Raw genomic sequence first — 16,350 nt, forward strand, 5'->3', positions numbered from 1 at the left:
AGTTTGAGATTTAGCATTTTAGTGCAAAATGAATAATAGTAAACTTTGTCACCTTCAAACCTGTTTTGAAGTTTGTGACTAAACGTGGTTGCATTTCAGACATATTATGAATCTGAAATACCATCTTGGATTTATCAAGCCACTAAAACACAAGATATGATGTTAACAGTCTAAATGGGCTACGACATAGACATATATCACAATGAAGTAAAAACACATAGTAAAAATATATATTATTGTATGTCTACATTATATACAATATAGATTAATGTTAAGATTGCCAAAAAAAATTGCACGGTATTTGCTTATTTATTTCTACATTTTTAGGGATCATTGTAGGAAGAGATTATGGTTTTCACTGATAACTCGTTATAATGTGTTATTTTGTAACCTGAAAATAAGAAAATTGTTTTAAACTTAAAGACAGGTGAAGTGTATGATAAGTGTAGCTTCATATCCCTCGCAACCTCCACCACATCCCTGCTCCTGCCTAGATGAGATGTCTTCTGTCTGAGTCCCAGCTGCACGCTGTACACATCCCATTGGTCCACAAGCCCCGGTAATGGTGGGCGGAGAATTCCATTGGCTATTTGAACTGTCGATCAAAGCCAGCGACGGAAATCATTGGTTAAAATCATTGTGCCAAAGCAGCGGATTGGTTGATACGTCTTCGCGTGGCTGCATAGGTGACAGGCAAGTGGTGCTGATGCTGTGACAATGGGAGTCATCCAGATAAGCATCATCTGGACAGAGTGTTTGTAAAAGCAGCAGCAGCGCACGCAGGGTTCACGGACTGTGGAGGGACGGGAAAAGCAGCCCGGTGTAAACACGGGGAGGAAGCTGCAGCTGCTGCTCTCAGAGGGTAAGTCTGTCTCCCCTGGAAAACACTCTGGCATACCCGGGGTAAGCAGTAAGCTGCCTCGGACGTGGGGGGGCTGGGGGACTGCTTTCTACTACGCTAATGGTAAGACGGTAAATAGCGTCGGCTATGTTAAGCAGCTGTAGCTAACAACATTAGCTTTGCAGGTTAAATGTAAGATGCAATGCTTTCTAACAAAGCCTCACAGCTTTACACGCACATTGTCCTGCACATACAGCTGTGAGTCAGTTCAGCCCCTTGGTCGACTGCATTGCGGAGTGAGCATGCCTTGCAGAATAACATGGGCTGTTTTTTAATACAGTCACACAAATGAGTCCTCAGCACATCAGTGTTCCTCATACACTAAGGCATGATGGTTGATATATGCTGTGGCCTTTCTCAAGTCATGGCATTTCATTATGACACAACAAATTGATGCCCATTTATAATAAAATGCAAATAAAAGCTTACTTTAAGACACTAAACATTAACAACACAACATACCATTATCATCACTGCTGCAATCTACAGCTATTGAAAAGATCTGCAGATTTCCAGAGTTGCATTGCATGCTGGGAACTGAAGTATGGTGCTCTGTTTGTAGACAGTAAATGAGTGATCATGGCTCAAACATGAGTAGTAGCCCCTACTTGTGGTACACCTACAATGTATTGTATGTATGCATTGTAGTGATACAGACATGCTAATACCAGTCACACAGTATTATTTTTAATGATGCCATATTTGGCTCCTCTGCTTCTTAAGTCTCGTGATGGGAGTGTTCAGTCGACAGAAGTTTTTCCAGGAGCTTGCTCATGGCTGCCTGCTGCCTACAGCTCAGCAGGGCCTGGAGCAGGTATGGCAGCTGCTGGTTATGTGCTTGCTGTGTCGGCTGCTCTGGATGTTAGGTAAGATTTCAGTTCAAAAGTGCCCAGTCAGTAATGTCCACTTTTTTTTATAACCTACCTCATCATAATCACTTCTGCTGTTCTCTGTTATTATTTCAGGCCTTCCCTCCTTTGTGAAACACCTGGGCACAGTGGCCGGAGGTTTCTACACTTTGTACCTGTTCTTTGAGCTTCATATGATCTGGGTGGTGCTTCTCAGCCTTCTCTGCTACCTCTTCCTCTTCCTGTGCCGTCACTCTACCATGCGAGGCACCTTCCTCTCCATCACTGTGCTCATTTACCTGCTGTTAGGGTAAGAGAGGCCTCTGCTAATACCTGACAACTCAGCACCACATGTGTGTCTGAATGTGATGAACGCTGTTGTGAAACTTGTAACATTCTTGTTTCATTTTATTAGAGAGCTGCATATGATGGACACCACCAACTGGCACAAGATGAGAGGTAGGCCGACGATTGCACCCTCACAACATCATTTAACACATTTCTGAAAGATGAAAGCTGTAAATGTGATAGCCCTTGGTGCACCTTTGTGTACAGCATTGAAAGAGTGTTAAATTAAATCCTGCTGCTATTACCCAGGTTCACAGATGGTGGTTGCCATGAAAGCCATCTCTCTGGCCTTTGATTTGGACAGAGGGGTTGTGTCCAGCGTACCCTCACCCATGGAGTTCATGGGCTATATTTACTTTGTGGGCACAATCATCTTTGGTCCCTGGATCAGCTTCAACAGCTACAAAGAAGCTTTAGAAGGACGTAAGTTGGTAAGTGTGATATCTCATAAATATGCGAAAAGGTGAGGGTGAGGATTATTGAAAAGGTTTATCCTGGGACTAGCTCCTAACTGTTGAAATCTTTGCCTCTCTCTTCACCTCAGAGCTTATCGTGGCTTTTTAAAGCATCTTTTAGCTGGGTGAAGAGCCTGATATGCCTTTGTGTTTCCAACTGTGTGGCACCCTACCTCTTCCCTTATTTTATACCTGTTTATGGAGACAAGCTGCTACGGAGGTGGGTGAAACACTGAAATACAAGTAGATGAATCACTCTGGCTCTGATTTATGAAGGCTTACCTCCTCTTTTTTGTGCTGCTTTGTTCACAGCAAAAAGAGAAGGAAGATCAGGTAATTCATTGTCAAACCCAGTGACTTGGAATATTCCCAGCATTGTGTTTTACAGTAGGCGTTCCCTTCATGTGTTTTGTTCTGGGGCTGGGCAATAAAGCTGGAAAACTTGTAATGATAAGACAGTTTATTTTAGTTAATATAGATATTTATTAGTACTTTTTAATTACCTGTTATAATCAAATACAAATGAAACTGTCAAAACTTGCAGTCCAGTCAATTCTAATATTTAATAGCAGCATAAAAGAAAACAGATTTTGTTTTGGCCATCTGCTTTTCTCAGCAAATTCCAGAGATTAAATTGTGAGTGCAAACCAATTTATTTGTACTTTGAGTCGAACAAACCATTTTCTTTGTTCAATATTTGTATTTAACCACTTTATTAATAGTTATTACCTGTGTGCCTTAAGAAAGTAGAATGAATCACAGTAATTATCTAGAATGGGACCTGGTAGAGATGTGTCTTCTCTGAGTGTCCTTATAGTCTGTTGGGAATATGCTGAAGGTTTATCCATGCAACTGAATTTGAACTATTCATTGTGAGCTTTCATGGTAATGTGCTTTTAATGCATGTAAGAAAATTTTTGAACTTTCTATCAAAATGTTGTAATTTTTAATGATGAACTGTCTATCACTAGTACTACTACCATTTTATCGCCCAGGTCTATGATGCCTTATTCACTACATGTTTATTTTCTGTTTACTATTTGTATAACACCCTGACCTGCATGCATGTGTCCACATCATTCCCCTGTCTGTGCAGTTGCATGTGTACCGGGAAACCTGTCTCACCCATTCATTTACTGCAACTATGTCAACCTCTTGAAAACCGTGGTGAGATGTAGATCACATGTCAACTCAATGAAACAATGTTTGAATTCAGAGTATCAATACAACTAACTAATGCCTGTCTTTTTCCTTTTGCTTCTCAGAGGAACAATGGCAAAGTACGTTTTATTAGTGCTGTATAATAGAATATTTCTAAAGCTTCATTTAACTTGAACCTGAAGAGTGAAATCTGTCTTATTATCTATTATCTTAGGTGGCTGCTGGCTTATGAGAACACAATGTCGTTCCACTTCAGCAATTATTTTGTGGGTTATCTGAGCGAAACTACTGCCACTCTGGCTGGAGCAGGCTTCACAGAGGAGAAAGAAAATCTCAAATGGTCAGAACTGGAAATGTAATCTCAGCACTAAGCGTATTTGTGTTTATTTGCGGTTTTAAAGGAGTCACCTACCTTTTATATTTTGTTTTGCAGGGACATGGCTGTATCCAAGCCACTGAATATCGAGTTTCCACGGTCGATGGTGGAGGTGGTAACGTCATGGAATATGCCCATGTCTCGCTTTCTGCACACCTGTGAGTTCTATTATTAACAGTGATTGCTTTTGTGAAGCAGCTGTTTTTTGTTTTCATTACAAATGGAATGATAATGGCTCATTTAAATAGACACTTACAGGGAGGCGGATGCTCTTGTTTCACAGATGTTTTTAAGAGTGCTCTAAAATTTGGAACATTTACCGCCATCATGGTGACATATACAGCCAGCGCACTACTGCATGTAAGTACCATGTGGGAGTCTGATACAAGCAAACACGCCACACTTTGTATTGTTATGTGTCTGTGTCAATAAGTAGATTGTTTTGACTGTAGGGTTTGAGTTTTCATCTGGGTGCAGTGCTGATATCTCTGGGTTTCATCACGTACATTGAGCACGGTAAGAGTCTGCCTAATGTCGTCTTTTTCCACATTAGAATCTTTCCATTTACAGAAGGTGCTTAGCTTTGCAGTAATGGTTAATGGCACCCACTATTACACCCTGCCTCTGTTCACTGCAGTGCTTGTAATTTACCTCTTATGGTTAGAAACAAATGTGTCCTCTGGATTTATTTTAACTCTATGCCTTGTTTTGTATTTCAGTGTTGAGGAAGAGACTTGCAGCCATTTTTAATGCCTGTGTACTGTCAAAGAAATGTCAGCCAAATTGCACCCATCAGAACAAAAAGGTTAGAAGTGGTTTTCCTTCTAATTTTTTGGAGTACGGTCCTAAATACTATCATATATCTTTAGTAGATGTTCCTCAGGTTTTAATGGTGAGGAGAAGTATTTCCTTAGTTATTTCTGTCTTTTCAGGTTGTATGGTTTACAGTTTGTATTTAATTTATGTTTAGCTTCAGTTCAGTTTTACTTCAAAGATGCTTAACTAATGTTTCATACTGCACACACAGACACAGACACAAATCTGTATTTTGGCAATTTAGCTTGTTTGCACATATTGTGATGTTCTCCAGGGTATTTTATTTGTGCACTCATCCATTGCCCTTGCATTTCTGGCACTTACTCCCAGACCAGGAGGTGCTCATAGGGCTTAGCTTTTAGCCTGATTAGCTTTTAAAAAAATAAATAAATAAATAACAGCATTACATTTTTTTTCAACCTCAAATCAGAAATAACAAACATGTCATATATTAATGTTTTTTCATTTTATTTTAGATTTGAAGATACAAATAAATTCATTTTAGTTTAGCTATTATATTTTCCTTATTTTTGCAGTATATGTTTGATTTTTTTTCAGCTAAGAGATTTGCCTTTCTTCTTTCCTAGAACCTTAGCAAATTGGCTTGAAAAAGGTGTACATAACATTTATTTTGCAGTGATGATCAGCTCACTGTCCATTACTCCTTGCATTTTACATGTATTGTTAAATTCATGTTAAATGTGTTACAGCTGCTACAGTGTGCCCTGCAGTATTCATTGATATACTCTTGGGAGGTGCCTAATAACTAGCTCTTATGTAATACTGGTTACACCTACAACTATGGAAATTATTATTAGACTTGTGATTTTTATCTAGGTTTTCAATATACCAGCACTGCTGCATGCCCCTTTGTTATTCTGTCTTTCAAGGTTCATTTATTGTCATTCATTTAATGTAGCACATGAAGAATGAAATATATACTAAAAAACAGACGCATAAAAACACATACATAAGTAAAACACACCTAAAACACTTTAATTATCTCTAGATTGTTTGCTTATTTCTTTATTGAGTTGGAAAAGCAAATATTTCATCTGCATTGTCCCACATATGTACAAAAAATAACATTATGGATTCACAAGTCATGTTTATGACACTACTTTGACAGAGAGATAATGACTCATGCCGTCCTGTATTAACTGTACAACATACAGCACTAACTCCTCATAAGACTGGTCTCATTTGAGGAAGACTTCACTCAAAATGCCATTGAGATGTTACATGGCTACATTTTGTGATGTAATGTGAAGTTATACCTTGCCTCTTCCTCTGCAGGGGCTCTGGGTGTATATGATAAACATAGCATTCAGCGCTTTGGCCATCCTCCACCTGACGTACCTGGGCTCTGTGTTCAACTCCAGCGTGGACTATATGGAGGAGGATGAGGTGAGATTCCAACATGTGTGGAGGAGTAAAGGGAACTCTATTTTTGTTCTCTGCAGGCATGAAAGAACAGTATGTACACTATCTGGACAGTATGTGACATGTACACATTGGAAACTCTATACTTCATCTCCAGTTCAAAGAAGAGAAGTGTATACCCATAAATTTATTTTTGAGCATGTGTCAAGTCAGAATTATTTGTATAGCACAGCATCAGAAACTATAAATATGTCTCAAGGGAATTCTGAAATAAAAAGTAAAAGTAAGAATCTAATGCATCCTAAATTCTCCTTAAATGTCCCAAATATCTTGAAATCTTATGAAATGTGTTAGTCAACTAACAATGTGTGCTGCCCCCTACAGGATGATATAACCCATCATACCATTCAGAAGTGGTCAGAGCTGAGCTGGACAAGCCACTGGGTCACGTTTGGATGCTGGATTTTATACCGTCTCATTCTCTAAAAACAAAATGACAGAGGAAGAGTGAAGGAAGCAATAATGGGAGATGTGAGGTGAACTCGTCTTCTACACTGTGACTGTATCACACATCAGAGTGAGGAGAGCAGCATCAACCTGTATACGTGCAGCAAACCAACACGCAGTTTTCACATAGTGCTGGCTGATCTATTATTCTAACCTGCTGGGGACTAGTTTTTGATTTCCATGAAATGATAACCCACCCCCCACCCCCATCCATTTTTTTTTCCCTCTGTATCGCATCATTTTTTTTATCTGAACCGCAGTTGTCAAGCCTTCATGTTGTGACAGCAGTTACCGATGTCTCACTGTGAGTCACAATCAATACCTATCAGCATGGTGGAGATTGGTTGCTCCTTTCTGCGGATTATATCAAGGATTCAGTGTACGACTGCGGCAGATCCTCAAGGTGTGGTTTCCTTTCACCTCAAGTGTTATACAATCGTATCTTTAGGATTTAACAGAGCTTTTCTTTTCAGCATGTGTGAAGTAATAAAGCGTTTACATTGGAATGATAAGAGCACATGTTATGGTTACAAGGCAGCAATTTTATTATTACCAGTAATAAACTCCCCTTTTGTGATTTTTAGATAAAAGAAACTCATCAGTTAGTCTTTTAATTAATTTTTGTGATTGGATGGTGTTTGTATTTTGTTTCTTGTCTTTTTTATTATTTTATTTGACTTGAATTCTTTGCCATTGCTTATAGAGAGGGATTTCCTAGTATTTGTGACCCTTTGAAACACTTACTCACTCTTAAGTATTGAAAATAGGGTATAGAATCAGGGTATTTCACATGTGTCACTGTAGGGCCAAGTGTTAAACTTCTCTTCCTTACAGGCTAAAGAAAAAAAAAACAACAAAGTACTCTGTATAAAATACTTATCCTCAAGTCCAGATTTTTCTTACACTGCTGCTTTTAATGATGCATTTATGTAATGATTCTTGATGAAAGTATAAACATGTAACAGATTATGTCTTTTCAAATCAAAAACATCTAAGTATTTACTTCTTAACTGAAGAGGAAGAAGTTATAGTTTTAGATTAGAGCCTGAATGTTTATTCAGAAAGAACGCTCAGATGCTTTTGACCTGATGCCACCTAATCCCACAAATATTTTAAAAGCTATTCTGGTATTTAAATCAAAGTTTTTTCCCTATAAATGTGAAGGCACTGATACACCTGTGATATTTTTATAAAATTTTACATGAAACCTTGATTGTGGACTGTGTTTAATGTTGTGAAAAAGTCTTAAGAGGTTTTAGGGATTATAACTGGTAAAAAGACACAACACAGTACTGGGCTGCTGTAAGAAATAGTTGTTTATTTCAATAATTATTTACAAGGATTATATGAGGACTGTTAGACAGTCAGTATGGCGTGAGGGAGAGTCAGGAAAGGACTGCAATAGGATGTTTTTGTTTTTTTTTTTTGTTCAAAGTGATGGACCTGGTGTCTATTTCCAAACATCCATTAAACCAGAGGGGACAGTGTAGGGAAAGGGACAGAAAAATGTGGAGTGGGGGAAGGAACAGAGGTTGAAGAACAGATGGTGATGGATGGAGATCAGGTTCACTTTGTGCCTCTGTGAGAGGTGAGCAGATGCTGTATTAGAAGGCCTCACAGCAGCCCGATCTGCAGGCCTGAGGGAAAAAGTGCGGAGGGTAGAGAAGGTGCACTCAGCCCTGTCTGCCCCGAGGACCTCCATGTTTACGACGGCAGGACCCCAGCAGTGTCTCCAAAGCCATCTTCACGAATGCCTGGAAGTTATTGCTTCTCTCCCTTCGGCTGTCCTGCGAGGGGATGAAACACAGACAGATACCTTCACTGGGGACACAGCAATCACAGCACCTCATTTCCACACTGCCCCAAACCACTGGAGGTCTATATCACAACTGTAGACTTAAAGAACATATCATCTGTGCATAGAATAGTTCAGGGGTTAAAATAACACCCATGAAGCCTCAAATTGTAGATCATGTAAATGCTTACCTCCTTGCTTCTTGTTATCATCTCCTTTCTGATCACCTTTCTTCGGCTGCTCTTTAGGACTCTGAGGTTGCTGTAAAATTAGAGCAATAGTGAGTGAATATAAATAACAAAAATGCAAAGATTGAGAAAGAATAAGAGGGATTTATTGTAATATAGAGTAAATAAGTCCCTTACCTTGGTAGTTGACTTCTTGTCCGACTTATTACCTGTAAAAGTTGGAAAAACATTCAGAAACTTCAGTGAAAGATCACCTGTGCTTCATTTTTTTTTATTTTATTTTTTTTAAAATATCACTTTTGATATCCAAATAAATTAAACAAAGTAAAGTACATTTTTGTTCAATGTTGCTTACCTTTTGTTCCTGGCATTTTGGCTGTGCTCCAGAGGCTGTGCTGTTTTTTGAGAATGCAGTGTTAAGTGTGGTGTTCAACTCGGTCATTTATGGCCCATGCTTGTGAATGGCTCTGTCACTGGGGCCCCTTCGAGAAAGAGCACCATGAACAAGCAAAGAGCCCCGTCAGCTGAGCAGCATGCCCCACAGCTCTGCAGATCTTTGCTGAGCCAGGCGAAACCTCAGAGCTGACCTTGTAATACTGCCATTGTGAACCCACTGGAACTGTGTGCTCACCTATTGTCCATGACAAGAAAGCATTATCGTCATGTTACATACAGGATAAGAGAGAGTGTGTCATTTGGAAAAAGTAGACAACTTATGATTATGTTATCATTATCATGTTCATCGGTATGTAGACAGAGGACTGGATAGGATTTTGTCCTCAGAAACTTAAAATAAGTGAAGTTTATTGTGATGACAAAGCATCTCAGAAGAGGCTGTATCTTGCTACAATGGAGGGTTTGGGAGGAAACATCAATAATGTGTCATCAAATGTGTCATCCTTTGCATTCTCCATTGTGTTCGCCCCCAGGGAGGAAACTGAAATAAAGGCAATTCTAGTATAAAGCAAGTGATTTACTGACACCTCAGGGCCCCCAGTGGTCTCCATAACCACTGCTCTGAATGAGGACGAACATTATTTCTGTGTTTTGACATAAATTGTCAGAATTACAAGAAATATATCCATCTCATAACCGGTGATCTTATTTCTCTAACCACAGGCTGTTCCATGTTTTATTTTAACTACATTAAATTGTACTAGACATCAGATAAAAGGATGTTTAATACTGCGGGTCATCACATCTGTAAGTGGGCTGTTACGTCGGGTCATGTGACTTCACAGAAAAAGCAGCGATGGAAATAAGCTAAGGAAGGTGAGCCGATTTGTGACAAAATCCCCATGTTCCTTTTATTAAATTCTCCCTGTGAACGTCTCATAGCTAGTATAAAATGTCTAAGTGATTTTCTGTGTATGCATATCGAAGAAGGAATGGGAAATAGGTTTCTATGCGAGAACATCGGAGATGATGTTGTGGCTAACCAGCTAATTGCTACAGGGTTAGCTTAGCAACATTAGCTTCTACGACAGCTTCCTTACAGTCGCTTTTGCTTGATATTCACCAGAGACATGTCTATAAGCCATTCATCGATGCAAACGGACTCCTTCGGCTTATTTTAGTAATTGTATTGACGTGTCAAACTTTTTCACCATCACCATAATCAGAAGTAAGATGTGTTCCTGTGGTGTCATTAATATCTGCATCATCACTTGGTCTCGAACCTGAAATGTTACAGGGAGGAGGGGTATGATGTTCAGTCTCTGTTAACATAACCTAATGACAGATAGAGGTACCGTGGCATAGAATATATACATAGAATACATATTACAAGTTTATTGGTTGGATGAGCTCTAAGCTTTAACCAGATGTCTTGTGTTTTGACAGGGATCTGCCCTGGCAGTGGCTTCCTCTCTACCCAGAGTGCTTGTGGAATGGCAGCAGTTTGGCAGCAGGTTTTGGCAGTGGACGCAAGGTGAGACCAAGTCAGGCAGCAGTCTGTAATTGTCTGAACTGATGAAGAAACTGTTCAGATGTGTAATTGCTTATGGATCACTAGTGAATTATTGTATGTGCTGTGTCACTTCTTTCCCTCTCCAGGTACAATGCTTACCGCACGCCTACCTTCCCACAGTTCCGAACTCAGTACATCCGCCGACGCAGCCAGCTGCTCAGAGAGAACGCAAAGTGTGGCTTTGAGCCGGGACTGCGCAGGCAGTACCTGAGGCTGCGCAGTCAGCTGCTGGCCCTGCGCTACGGGCCCCTGTCTGAGCAGAGCAGCTTTAGGGCCAGCAGTGTGCGCAGCTCCCGCACCACACTGGACCGCATGGAGGTCAGACCCAAGTAACAGAAAACAGACAGGGACAGTGAAAGATAAGGGGAGGGGGTGTCTGTACTAATTGGGAAAAGGAAATACAAAAATATCTCAGTGCTGGAGTGAAATTGTAGGACTTATCTTACCAGAGCCATCTGGATGGTTCCTCTAGATCAATCAGCAGCGTAGCCAAACAGCACTTTGGTTGCCCACGCATATTAAGCTGAGCAGCTTGGTTGAAATCGTTGGCACTGCCCATGTGTTGGGATTTATCATTAACTTAAAGATGCATGGACATTTTAGTAAGATATTATGATCTGTATTTTTTGATTGTTTGTGGTCAGCAGTTGTGTCTGTGTCATGCACTGCCACTAACTCCTTCAAGACTCTGTCTCCACCCAATGCTCCCCTCCATCTCTTTTCTTCTTGGGTAGGACTTTGAGGAGGACCCCCGTGCCCAAGGGGCTCGTGGTCACCGCCGGTCCGTCAGCAGAGGCTCCTACCAGCTACAGGCCCAGATGAACAGAGCTGTCTATGATGAGAGGTACCTAGAAGAGTTGCTGCCTCACAGAGATTCTCAATTTGCATCTTGTCACATCTCATTGAGCAATTGAATTGTCTTTGATTTATTTGGTCTTTCAGCTGGTGTTGTAGTTTTTGTAGATTTATAGGCTGGCATTCTGGTTTGGTTGCATTGCTCAGATCTCTCATATTGAGTTGTCAGCTGTACGTTGTATTGATTTTATGCTTATGTGACGGTTTTTATTTGTGGCTGCAGGCCTCCGGGCAGCTTGGTGCCCACCTCAGTGGCAGAGGCCAGCCGTGCCATGGCAGGGGACACAACTTTGAGTGAAAATTATGCATTTGCTGGCATGCATCATATATTCGACCAACACGTGGATTCAGCTGGTAAGTTATAGTCTTTATGATTTGTAATCAGACATTTTGAAAACAATGAATTTAGCTTTTATTTCCTCATCACTTTTCTTTCCTCCTGTTAAGTTCCACGTTTGCAGTTTGCCAATGACGACAAGCACCTCCTTGCTTGCTGCTCACTGGATGGCTCCTTGTCCATTATGACGCTGTCCCCGCCTCCTCCCAGTGTGAAGGTGACTCTGAAAGGTCATGGAGGTCCCGTCACAGACTTTGCATGGTCCCTCAGTAATGACATCATCGTGTCGACATCCCTTGATGGGACTCTGCGTATCTGGAACACGGAAGATGGGCGCTGCATCAGAGAGGTCAGAGATCCAGAGTCTAGCGAGTTGCTCTGCTGCACCTTCCAGCCCATGAATAATAATCTTACTGTGGTGAGTCCTGTTTTTTATTTTGTGATTTCTGTCTAATCCCCAGTATCTCAAATGACCTTTAGTAAGAGACTTGTACTTATGGAACAATATTAAAGATACCTATAAATTTGATGTGAAACAAACCTCAAAGAGTTTGTTGTGGAGAGAGCCCCTTCTAACTAGCTAAATGTGTACTTTTTGTGTACTTTTATTGTCTAATTTGTTTTATGTTTATTATACTTGGCAGCTTTCTAAACAGATTTCTGCATTACTCTATTGGTACAGAAAACAAAGTCGTGACGGTAATATTTTAGCAGAAACAGAATCCAGCTTCTGGGTTTATTTTTTCCTCATACAATCATCTGCCACCTGCTCTCATGTCTGTCACAAAAAAAAGACAATGGAGCAGTTACATCACATCTTAAAAGGTTTGGGTGTACAAAAAAACCTTGGCCATGTTTCATTGCAGTTGCCACTAATACATCTATGACATATAGGGAAGGAAAACAGAAAAAGACAAGCAAGCCCTTCATAGATTAGCTTTTCATTTCATTCCTATTAACTGCAAGCTGATTTACACAGTACGTTGATTCATTTTCAACTAAATGTCATCAAAACAAAAGTGGAAAATGGGTTACATAATTCTGATTTTACTCTGCAGTAGTTGTTGATGAGCAGAAAGGGAAATTAAAGCAGAGCTGTGCACAGTAGTTAAAATGAGTCAGAGGGAATTTGATGTCTATTTTTACTTGAAAGTCAGTGCAAATGGATGTCTTAGGACATTTTTAAGAAATAGTTTACCTTCTATCTTGACCTTTGAACTTGAACTAGAATATATAGGTTTAACTATTCTCCCACAGAGGACTTGTGGTGTCTGCTATTTAAATTAAGCTGTGTAAAACATAACATCTTGTATATTCACAACATCATAAATATTCACATTTAAAAATAGTTTAACATAAACATTTAATTTACTGCTTTTCCTCTGTGTTACATCTGACAAAACTACTATCAGTCAATGAGGGTCTCACTGGCAGGTCTGTGTTGCAGGTGGGAAATAGCAAGCACCACCTGCAGGTGGTGAACATCTCCACTGGGAAGAAGGTGAAGGGGGGCTCCAGTAAGCTGACAGGTCGCGTGCTGTCTCTTTCCTTTGATGCTCCGGGGAAGATCCTGTGGGCTGGTGACGACAGGGGGAGCATCTTCTCCTTCCTCTTTGACATGGCCACAGGTACAGTCAGAGAATGCAGCATGCTCTGACTAAATACAAAAATTCTAATTGCTTTTCATTTCATCCACTCAACACATCGACTCAACACTGGCTGAGAGGAAATAGTTATGTATCTGTGCCGGTTTCTGCTGCTTGTGCCTGGCCCCCCCACAGGGAAGCTGACCAAAGCCAAGCGTCTGGTGGTGAGTGAGGGCAGCTCCATCTGCAGCATATCTGCTCGGTCCTGGATTAGCCGAGAGGCCAGAGACCCCTCCCTGCTGGTCAACGCCTGTGTCAATAAGCTGCTACTGTACAGGTCAGTCTGAAAGGGCATGTTGCTGTTTATTAATAAGCTGGTTTATTTCTACTGCCAACTGTGATGCATGCATGAAATAGTGTATTTGCACAGTGGTTTGACCCTTTATCTTTACAGGGTCGTGGACAATGAAGGAACACTCCAACTGAAGAGAAGCTTCCCCATTCAACACGGTTCTCAGCTTGTTCATAGTATCTTCTGCCCCTTAATGTCATTCAGACAGGGGGCCTGTGTTGGTGAGAAGTCTTCCAATTGTCCTGCTGTGATTTTTGAGTAAAATTGTGTTGACAGTTTATTACAAGCTGCAGGCTACTCAGTGATGCTGTTAAGGCCACTCAAGTGGGGAAAAAGCAGAGAAAATAGTAACATTACTCCTAGTGGAATAAAAAGGGCCTTTATTTGGCAATGGAAAAAAATATGCAGCCATTTTATGAGTTATTTTTATTTGTTTGTTTTAAATGGTATCTTTAACTAAATGCAGTCAGTTGAGATCATCTTCAAGCATTTGCCACTCTTTGACAGAGCTTCTTCACCTTACTTGGATTTTTCACACCAGTAGCGCTTCCTGCAGTGTTCAGCTCACTACAACTGTGTGTGTTAATTTGATTCAGAACTTGTCAGTATTTCAATTATGAGGTACTGTTTGACCTGAGAAACTGGTATCATATTCGTCTTCTTCTAATTCTTCTTCTTCTTCTTCTTCTTCTTATTTGTACATTTTCCCAGCGGGTTAAAAACTGAGTGGTAATATGACTGCTGCTGTTAATTGTGTCATCTGTGATTTTTAAATACTGAGTTATAAACTAGTGTTTGCTCTATTGCAGCAGTGGATTAGCTGTTTTAAAGCTACATCCATCATTTCTTATGGTTTCTGTGACGCATCTTTAATTGCTAATTAGTCTGATTTTTCCCTCTGACACAGTGACTGGCAGTGAGGATGGCTGTGTCTACTTCTTCGACGTGGAACGCAACACTAAAGCGATAGTGAATAAGTTGCAGGGTCACGGGGGACCTGTGCTCGATGTCAGCTTCAACTGTGACGAGAGTTTACTGGCATCCGCAGATTCCACCGGCATGGTCATCATTTGGAGGCGGGAGCAAAAGTGACTGATCTACCAATAACAAGCTTCCATCCACTGCGTACAAAAGGCCCGCTGTTAGTTAACCGTCCAATAACAAGTCTGTAGATTTTCACTGGAATGTAACAGGCTGCATTAAATGTGTAATGTAATGATACTTAAGTGCAATCAGATAGAACACCATGTTGTGTACGTGGTAGGGATGTCTTATAAATTCAGAGGGTGGGGGCGGTATGTGAGTGTCTGTGTGTGTGAGTGTGTGTGTGTGTGTGTGTGTGTGTGTGTGTGTGTGGTGTGTGTGTGTGTGTGTGTGTGTGTGTGTCTGTCTGTTCGTGTCTGTTCTCCTACAAGTGAGAAATTGCTTTTCACTGCAGAAAAAGCGAGCACTACTCCCATGCATGTGGGGATTTGACTGAGGTGATGTAGAGTGATCTTCCTGAGGAACCAGGTCTAACACTTTGTATCACACTGACAGTCCCTTTGACATAGATCTAGTTCACTATTTATGTAACTGTTATTCAAGCAGTGTAATCAAGTGTAGTAAACTGCCTTATTTGCTTTCAGTCCTGCAGTTGCCTGTTTGCATTTGAAACCTTTTGCATGACGAACTTCCAGTCAGTCAGTGGGCATACCAATCAGTCATAAAAGATAAACAAGTGTGTTTTGTGTTTCTACTTCGTCTGTGTGTGTGCGTGTTCTGTTTATGGTGGTTGCAGAGTCATAATTGATTTCACACACATACAGAATAAACGGCTCTTAACTGTGTGTAGTCTTTGTTTGATCTATTAATTAACTGGCACAACATAAGTATAAAATACCGAAACATGTTAAATATTATTTTATTTACTGTGATAATGTAAATATACTGCTCTTAAGGCTCAGAGGTTCATACTGTAGATTTCATGCATTATTTAGATACTGGTAATGAAAAATCCTCCATCTGTTTGGCAAAATGGTTCATGATTCATTTCATGATTATGACAGATTTCTTGTGAGTAGCTCTTTAAAACATAGCCAATAGCTACAAAAGTATCCTCACATAATTTAGATTCCAACCAAACATACTTTAATGTCAGAGTTAAAACTTCATTGTTGTTCACCACAAGGTCTTTTTACTTTCAATCTCTTTTTTTTTTTTTTTTTTTAATCTTCATAAGCAGATCTGGTTCCTAGTTATCAAGAAAATGTAGATGTTGAAATGTGAAATAGAAATGTTTGGCCTTCAAATTCTTCACATCACAGTCTGTTTAGCGGCTGTTCCTAAGCTTTCATTTGTGCTGTGCCACCTGAATAACAAAACTGGAGAAATAGCAATTTGATCCAAAGTTCTGTAACAGCTAAACTGTACATCTCATTGTATATTTATGTTATATTGTGATTGTATAATATTAGATTTTGCAGATACACTG

At 40.2% G+C, this 16,350-nt stretch overlaps 2 protein-coding genes across 2 annotated transcripts; both read left to right on the forward strand.

Moving 5' to 3' along the window:
• Window positions 1-538: 538 nt before the first annotated feature.
• On the forward strand, window positions 539-8,008 carry LOC115421867 (protein-serine O-palmitoleoyltransferase porcupine). Its single transcript, XM_030137860.1, has 15 exons — window positions 539-862; window positions 1,625-1,767; window positions 1,867-2,059; window positions 2,165-2,208; window positions 2,347-2,528; window positions 2,642-2,772; window positions 2,865-2,885; window positions 3,818-3,832; window positions 3,928-4,053; window positions 4,147-4,247; window positions 4,373-4,449; window positions 4,542-4,605; window positions 4,809-4,894; window positions 6,202-6,312; window positions 6,673-8,008. The coding sequence occupies exons 2-15, from the start codon at window positions 1,632-1,634 to the stop codon at window positions 6,772-6,774; spliced, it is 1,389 nt and encodes a 462-aa protein (XP_029993720.1). The 5' UTR covers window positions 539-862; window positions 1,625-1,631; the 3' UTR covers window positions 6,775-8,008.
• A 1,978-nt stretch (window positions 8,009-9,986) lies between these two features.
• Window positions 9,987-15,706, forward strand: wdr13 (WD repeat domain 13). The gene is made up of 10 exons (XM_030137850.1): window positions 9,987-10,050; window positions 10,621-10,708; window positions 10,834-11,065; window positions 11,482-11,591; window positions 11,826-11,956; window positions 12,050-12,357; window positions 13,387-13,567; window positions 13,721-13,862; window positions 13,980-14,098; window positions 14,785-15,706. Exons 2-10 carry the CDS (start codon window positions 10,668-10,670, stop codon window positions 14,967-14,969), a joined length of 1,449 nt encoding a protein of 482 aa, XP_029993710.1. The 5' UTR covers window positions 9,987-10,050; window positions 10,621-10,667; the 3' UTR covers window positions 14,970-15,706.
• Window positions 15,707-16,350: the final 644 nt, after the last annotated feature.

This window comes from Sphaeramia orbicularis, chromosome 7 (assembly GCF_902148855.1).
Source record: "Sphaeramia orbicularis chromosome 7, fSphaOr1.1, whole genome shotgun sequence".
In the NCBI taxonomy this organism is placed as follows: domain Eukaryota; kingdom Metazoa; phylum Chordata; class Actinopteri; order Kurtiformes; family Apogonidae; genus Sphaeramia; species Sphaeramia orbicularis.

What these genes read in the sequence shown, in the direction of transcription:
- LOC115421867 (XM_030137860.1), top strand. Translation starts at nt 1,632, where the DNA reads ATGGGAGTGTTCAGTCGACAGAAGTTTTTCCAGGAGCTTGCTCATGGC. An exon ending in TCGGCTGCTCTGGATGTTAG is followed by an intron (nt 1,768 to 1,866) that starts GTAAGATTTCAG and finishes TTATTATTTCAG; the next exon opens with GCCTTCCCTCCTTTGTGAAA. An exon ending in CTTTAGAAGGACGTAAGTTG is followed by an intron (nt 2,529 to 2,641) that starts GTAAGTGTGATA and finishes TCTTCACCTCAG; the next exon opens with AGCTTATCGTGGCTTTTTAA.
- wdr13 (XM_030137850.1), top strand. Translation starts at nt 10,668, where the DNA reads ATGGCAGCAGTTTGGCAGCAGGTTTTGGCAGTGGACGCAAG. An exon ending in CCACACTGGACCGCATGGAG is followed by an intron (nt 11,066 to 11,481) that starts GTCAGACCCAAG and finishes CTTCTTGGGTAG; the next exon opens with GACTTTGAGGAGGACCCCCG. An exon ending in TGAATAATAATCTTACTGTG is followed by an intron (nt 12,358 to 13,386) that starts GTGAGTCCTGTT and finishes TCTGTGTTGCAG; the next exon opens with GTGGGAAATAGCAAGCACCA.